Source organism: Salvelinus alpinus, chromosome 7 (assembly GCF_045679555.1).
Source record: "Salvelinus alpinus chromosome 7, SLU_Salpinus.1, whole genome shotgun sequence".
Taxonomy (NCBI): domain Eukaryota; kingdom Metazoa; phylum Chordata; class Actinopteri; order Salmoniformes; family Salmonidae; genus Salvelinus; species Salvelinus alpinus.
The window spans coordinates 17139269-17147407 of NC_092092.1; the positions used below are offsets into that span (position 1 = coordinate 17139269).

General features: G+C 45.5%; 1 protein-coding gene across 5 annotated transcripts in view; it reads left to right on the forward strand.

Annotated features, from left to right (window-relative positions):
• The window catches only part of klhdc3 (kelch domain containing 3), an 83415-nt gene extending 77637 nt beyond the window's left edge, over positions 1-5778 (forward strand). For all 5 annotated transcript variants that reach the window (XM_071409292.1, XM_071409296.1, XM_071409295.1 and 2 more), the window contains one exon: positions 3680-5778. In XM_071409292.1, the coding sequence (XP_071265393.1) occupies positions 3680-3746 (67 nt within the window). In that variant the 3' untranslated portion in view covers positions 3747-5778. The remainder of the gene's footprint in view (positions 1-3679) is intronic.
• The last annotated feature ends 2361 nt before the right edge of the window (positions 5779-8139 follow it).

The window sequence follows — 8139 nt, forward strand, 5'->3', positions numbered from 1 at the left end:
AATGTTCTGATAATGTCCTGCATGTCAGCTGTTACCACTACTACTAATGTTCTGATAATGTCCTGCATGTCAGCTGTTACCACTACTACTAATGTTCTGATAATGTTCTGATAATGTTCCTCATGTCAGCTGCTACCACTACTACTAATGTTCTGATAATGTTCTGCATGTCAGCTGCTACCACTACTACTAATGTTCTGATAATGTTCTGATAATGTTCTGCATGTCAGCTGTTACCACTAATGTTCTGATAATGTCCTGCATGTCAGCTGCTACCACTACTACTAATGTTCTGATAATATTCTGATAATGTTCTGCATGTCAGCTGCTACCACTACTACTAATGTTCTGATAATGTCCTGATAATGTTCTGCAAGTCAGCTGCTACCACTACTACTATTGTTCTGATAATGTTCTGCATGTCAGCTGCTACGACTACTACTAATGTTCTGATAATGTCCTGCATGTCAGCTGCTACCACTACTATTAATGTTCTGATAATGTTCTGATAATTTTCTGCATGTCAGCTGTTACCACTACTACTAATGTTCTGATAATGTTCTGCATGTCAGCTGTTACCACTACTACTAATGTTCTGATAATGTTCTGCATGCCTGCTGCTACCACTACTACTAATGTTCTGATAATGTCCTGCATGTCAGGTGCTACCACTACTACTAATGTTCTGATAATGTTCTGCATGTCAGCTGCCACCACTACTACTAATGTTCTGATAATGTTCTATTCGTCAGCTGCTACCACTACTACTAATGTTCTGATAATGTCCTGCATGTCAGCTGCTACCACTACTACTAATGTTCTGATAATGTTCTGCATGTCAGCTGTTACCACTACTACTAATGTTCTGATAATGTTCTGCATGTCAGCTGCTACCACTACTACTAATGTTCTGATAATGTTCTGCATGTCAGCTGCTACCACTACTACTAATGTTCTGATAATGTTCTGATAATGTTCTGATCATGTCCTGCATGTCAGCTGCTACCACTACTACTAATGTTCTGATAATGTTCTGATAATGTTCTGATCATGTCCTGCATGTCAGCTGCTACCACTACTACTAATGTTCTGATAATGTTCTGATAATGTTCTGATCATGTCCTGCATGTCAGCTGCTACCACTACTACTAATGTTCTGATAATGTTCTGCATGTCAGCTGCTACCACTACTACTAATGTTCTGATAATGTTCTGATAATGTTCTGCATGTCAGCTGCTACCACTACTACTAATGTTCTGATAATGTTCTGATAATGTCCTGCATGTCAGCTGCTACCACTACTACTAATGTTCTGATAATGTTCTGCATGTCAGCTGTTACCACTACTACTAATGTTCTGATAATGTTCTGCATGTCAGCTGCTACCACTACTACTAATGTTCTGATAATGTTCTGCATGTCAGCTGCTACCACTACTCCTAATGTTCTGATAATGTTCTGATAATGTTCTGATCATGTCCTGCATGTCAGCTGCTACCACTACTACTAATGTTCTGATAATGTTCTGATAATGTTCTGATCATGTCCTGCATGTCAGCTGCTACCACTACTACTAATGTTCTGATAATGTTCTGCATGTCAGCTGCTACCACTACTACTAATGTTCTGATAATGTTCTGATAATGTTCTGCATGTCAGCTGCTACCACTACTACTAATGTTCTGATAATGTTCTGCATGTCAGCTGCTACCACTACTACTAATGTTCTGATAATGTTCTGCTTGTCAGCTGCTACCACTACTACTAATGTTCTGATAATGTTCTGCTTGTCAGCTGCTACCACTACTACTAATGTTCTGATAATGTTCTGATAATGATCTGCATGTCAGCTGTTACCACTACTACTAATGTTCTGATAATGTTCTGATAATGATCTGCATGTCAGCTCCTACCACTACTACTAATGTTCTGATAATGTTCTGATAATGTTCTGCATGTCAGCTGCTACCACTACTACTAATGTTCTGATAATGTTCTGCATGTCAGCTGTTACCACTACTACTAATGTTCTGATAATGTTCTGATAATGTTCTGCATGTCAGCTGCTACCACTACTACTAATGTTCTGATAATGTTCTGCATGTCAGCTGTTACCACTACTACTAATGTTCTGATAATGTTCTGATAATGTCCTGCATGTCAGCTGTTACCACTACTACTAATGTTCTGATAATGTCCTGCATGTCAGCTGTTACCACTACTACTAATGTTCTAATAATGTTCTGCATGTCAGCTGTTACCACTACTACTAATGTTCTGATAATGTCCTGCATGTCAGCTGCTACCACTACTACTAATGTTCTGATAATGTCCTGCATGTCAGCTGCTACCACTACTACTAATGTTCTGATAATGTTCTGATAATGTCCTGCATGTCAGCTGCTACCACTACTACTAATGTTCTGATAATGTTCTGATAATGTTCTGCATGTCAGCTGTTACCACTACTACTAATGTTCTAATCATCATTCTCCCTCTCTAACCCTCAGTTCCTCTAGTCTCCACCAGACTCCCTCTGTGACCCTCAACCCCTCTTTTCTCCATCAGTCTCCCTCTGTGACCCTCAACCCTTCTAGTCTCTATCAGTCTTCCTCTCTAACCCTAAGACCATCTACTCTTCCTCTGTAACCCTCAGCCCCTCTAGTCTCCATAAGCTTCCCTTCCTGGACATCAGTCTCCATCAGCGTCCCTCGATGGCCCTCAGCCCCTCTAGTCTCGTCTTCGTCCTCAGCCTGCTCTCTGCTTCTCATGTTTCAACCTCCCTCAGCCATACAACAGGACCCTCAGCCTAAAGCACTCACTCCCTGGTCCTAACCCTCAGCCTAAAACCCTCAGCCATACAACGGGACCATCAGCCATACAACAGGACCCTCAGCCATAAAGCAGGACACTCAGCCTAAAACACTCCCTCCTTGGTCCCAAACCTCAGCCTAAAACACTCCCTCCCTAGTCCTAACCCTCAGTCCCACAGCAGGACACTCAGCCTAAAACACTCACTCACTAGTCCTAACCCTCTGTCCCACAGCAGGACACTCAGCCTAAAACACTCCCTCCCTGGTCCTAACCCTCAGTCCCACAGCAGGACACTCAGCCTAAAACACTCCCTCTTTGGTCCTAACCCTCAGTCCCACAGCAGGACACTCAGCCTAAAACACTCCCTCCTTGGTCCTAACCCTCAGTCCCACAGCAGGACACTCAGCCTAAAACACTCCCTCTTTGGTCCTAACCCTCAGTCCCACAGCAGGACACTCAGCCTAAAACCCTCAGTCCCACAGCAGGACACTCAGCCTAAAACACTCCCTCCTTGGTCCTAACCCTCAGTCCTAAAACACTCCCTCCTTGGTCCTAACCCTCAGTCCCACAGCAGGACACTCAGCCTAAAACACTCCCTCCCTGGTCCTAACCCTCAGTCCCACAGCAGGACACTCAGCCTAAAACACTCCCTCCTTGGTCCTAACCCTCAGTCCTAGAACACTCCCTCCCTGCTCCTAACCCTCAGTCCCACAGCAGGACACTCAGCCTAAAACACTCCCTCCTTGGTCCTAACCCTCAGTCCCACAGCAGGACACTCAGCCTAAAACACTCCCTCCCTGCTCCTAACCCTCAGTCCCACAGCAGGACAGCCTGTGTCTCTAACTGTCACTGTCTCTTTTTAAGGTGGGAGCTGAACGCCATGACCACCAACAGTAACATCAGCAGACCTATCTTCTCCTCTCACGGCTAATCTGGACTGGTACCCTCCCCAGTACCAGAAGACCAGGGCTGAACTGACCCAGAGCTACCACAGTACCAGAACACCACGGCTGAACTGACCCAGAGATACCACAGTACCAGAACACCAGGGCTGAACTGACCCAGAGATACCACAGTACCAGAACACCAGGGCTGAACTGACCCAGAGATACCACAGTACCAGGGCTGAACTGACCCAGAGATACCACAGTACCAGAACACCAGGGCTGAACTGACCCAGAGATACCACAGTACCAGGGCTGAACTGACCCAGAGATACCACAGTACCAGGGCTGAACTGACCCAGAGCTAGCTGGGCTGTCATAGTACCAGAAGATGATCCACCTTCTGAGCTGGCCTTTGACACTACTAGAACCAGGCAGAGAACCCTACGGTCTGACCTTAACCAACAGCACAGAGCTCCAGCAGTATCAGGGCTGACTCCACCAGAACCTTAAGTATCAGGGCTGACTCCACCAGAACCTTAAGTATCAGGGCTGACTCCACCAGAACCTTAAGTATCAGGGCTGACTCCACCAGAACCTTAACGCTCTGAAGTCCTGTCAGTAAAACCATGTTTCTCTTAGTTCTAGATCAGAACCTGTCTGGTTGCCCTAGGTCTGGTTCTCTACCTGCCAGGGCTGTCTGGTTGCCCTAGGTCTGGTTCTCTACCTGCCAGGGCTGTCTGGTTGCCCTAGGTATGGTTATCTACCTGCCAGGGCTGTCTGGTTGCCCTAGGTCTGGTTCTCTACCTGCCAGGGCTGTTTGAATCTACTGGACCTGAAGACCTGGAGGCTGTCTGCCTGTCTGTTTTTACAGTAACATTTTGATCTGGTCTGGATTGGAGTTTTCTTCTCCCTTGGTTTGTCTATCTATCGCTCTTTTTCTCTCTCTCGCTTCTCTTGTTGTCCTGCCTGGACACTATCAGGAGGGGGTTCTACTGGTGCTGAATGGTGCTTTAGTATCTGGGTTTGTGTTGCTCTATCACTCACAACTCAATGTGAATCACTTTGATTGTTTTACCAGTATTAGGACAAGCAGAACATGTTCTCCCTGATTGTTTTACCAGTATTATAATGAGCAGAACATATTCTCCACTCAACACTGATTTCTCTTCTTTGAAAGAGTTGCAGAAGTGAATGCTGACATTTTGACATTTACTTTTCTCTGCTCCGTTCTCTCTCTTGACTGATCAAATGTCTGTGATGATTACCATGTATTTAAAGGGGCAATGCAGGGTTCCTAAAACAGGAAAGTGGCCACCTCTCCACCACTGGTTTTGTTTAACAGCTCATCAGGGACAGAAGTTCTGAACTCTGAATGTCCTGAGTGGATAACTAACCTCTCTCTGTGGAAGTGAAAGGCGTGACACCCCACTGTACCAGCTGAGAGAAAGCCTCTAGAATGCATCCGTCACAGCCAACTACCACAGAACCCGGCTGTGCTGCTCACTGCTTACAGCTGACACTAGACGTTAGTATAAGCTTAACAAAGTTAAAAGTTCCATCTCCTGGTTAGTCTTTAACTGTCACTCATGCAACAGGTGAAGATTTTGATGAAGATTTTTTACCTTCAGCCCCTGCTGATCAATACCCTACCTGACTATATTATACCCTACCTGACCACCCTACCTGACCACCCTCCACCCTACCTGACCACCCTCCACCCTACCTGACCACCCTACCTGACCACCCTCCACCCTACCTGACCACCCTACCTGACCACCCTACCTGACCACCCTACCTGACCACCCTCCACCCTACCTGACCACCCTACCTGACCACCCTCCACCCTACTTCTTTAGGTTTCATTTATTTATACCAAAGAAAACAAGTGACAGACAACAATACAGATGAAACCAAATCAATAATAAATGGTGTGCAGGTTGGAAGGGCTGATTTAAGAACCACACCTCCCAAAAATAATATACAATACAGAAGTAGAACAATTAAACAGATAACAAAACCTACTAATTATGAATGTAATCATGAAACAAATAAATACATATATTTGTTTTGTTTAAATGTGCATGTCAGAGTTGGGCTATATGGAATGGGTTACTGAGTAGTTTGGTTCATCAGGCTGATCACCAGTCTTCATGGAGGAGATTACTGAGTAGTTTGGTTCATCAGGCTGATCCCCAGTCTTCATGGAGGACATTACTGAGTAGTTTGGTTCATCAGGCTGATCCCCAGTCTTCATGGAGGAGATTACTGAGTAGTTTGGTTCATCAGGCTGACCCCCAGTCTTCATGGAGGAGATTACTGAGTAGTTTGGTTCATCAGACTGATCCCCAGTCTTCATGGAGGACATTACTGAGTAGTTTGGTTCATCAGGCTGACCCCCAGTCTTCATGGAGGAGATTACTGAGTAGTTTGGTTCATCAGACTGATCCCCAGTCTTCATGGAGGACATTACTGAGTAGTTTGGTTCATCAGGCTGATCACCAGTCTTCATGGAGGAGATTACTGAGTAGTTTGGTTCATCAGGCTGATCCCCAGTCTTCATGGAGGACATTACTGAGTAGTTTGGTTCATCAGGCTGACCCCCAGTCTTCATGGAGGAGATTACTGAGTAGTTTGGTTCATCAGACTGATCCCCAGTCTTCATGGAGGACATTACTGAGTAGTTTGGTTCATCAGGCTGACCCCCAGTCTTCATGGAGGAGATTACTGAGTAGTTTGGTTCATCAGACTGATCCCCAGTCTTCATGGAGGACATTACTGAGTAGTTTGGTTCATCAGGCTGACCCCCAGTCTTCATGGAGGAGATTACTGAGTAGTTTGGTTCATCAGGCTGATCCCCAGTCTTCATGGAGGAGATTACTGAGTAGTTTGGTTCATCAGGCTGACCCCCAGTCTTCATGGAGGACATTACTGAGTAGTTTGGTTCATCAGACTGATCCCCAGTCTTCATGGAGGAGATTACTGAGTAGTTTGGTTCATCAGGCTGACCCCCAGTCTTCATGGAGGACATTACTGAGTAGTTTGGTTCATCAGACTGATCCCCAGTCTTCATGGAGGAGATTACTGAGTAGTTTGGTTCATCAGACTGATCCCCAGTCTTCATGGAGGAGATTACTGAGTAGTTTGGTTCATCAGGCTGATCCCCAGTCTTCATGGAGGACATTACTGAGTAGTTTGGTTCATCAGGCTGACCCCCAGTCTTCATGGAGGAGATTACTGAGTAGTTTGGTTCATCAGACTGATCCCCAGTCTTCATGGAGGACATTACTGAGTAGTTTGGTTCATCAGGCTGACCCCCAGTCTTCATGGAGGAGATTACTGAGTAGTTTGGTTCATCAGACTGATCCCCAGTCTTCATGGAGGACATTACTGAGTAGTTTGGTTCATCAGGCTGACCCCCAGTCTTCATGGAGGAGATTACTGAGTAGTTTGGTTCATCAGGCTGATCCCCAGTCTTCATGGAGGAGATTACTGAGTAGTTTGGTTCATCAGGCTGACCCCCAGTCTTCATGGAGGACATTACTGAGTAGTTTGGTTCATCAGACTGATCCCCAGTCTTCATGGAGGAGATTACTGAGTAGTTTGGTTCATCAGGCTGACCCCCAGTCTTCATGGAGGACATTACTGAGTAGTTTGGTTCATCAGACTGATCCCCAGTCTTCATGGAGGAGATTACTGAGTAGTTTGGTTCATCAGACTGATCCCCAGTCTTCATGGAGGAGATTACTGAGTAGTTTGGTTCATCAGACTGATCCCCAGTCTTCATGGAGGACATTACTGAGTAGTTTGGTTCATCAGACTGATCCCCAGTCTTTATGGAGGAGATTACTGAGTAGTTTGGTTCATTAGGCTGACCCCCAGTCTTCAATGGAGGAGATTACTGAGTAGTTTGGTTCATCAGACTGATCCCCAGTCTTCATGGAGGAGATTACTGAGTAGTTTGGTTCATCAGGCTGACCCCCAGTCTTCATGGAGGACATTACTGAGTAGTTTGGTTCATCAGACTGATCCCCAGTCTTCATGGAGGAGATTACTGAGTAGTTTGGTTCATCAGACTGATCCCCAGTCTTCATGGAGGAGATTACTGAGTAGTTTGGTTCATCAGACTGATCCCCAGTCTTCATGGAGGACATTACTGAGTAGTTTGGTTCATCAGACTGATCCCCAGTCTTTATGGAGGAGATTACTGAGTAGTTTGGTTCATTAGGCTGACCCCCAGTCTTCAATGGAGGAGATTACTGAGTAGTTTGGTTCATTAGGCTGACCCCCAGTCTTCATGGAGGAGATTACTGAGTAGTTTGGTTCATTAGGCTGATCCCCAGTCTTCATGGAGGAGATTACTGAGTAGTTTGGTTCATCAGACTGATCCCCAGTCTTCATGGAGGAGATTACTGAGTAGTTTGGTTCATCAGACTGATC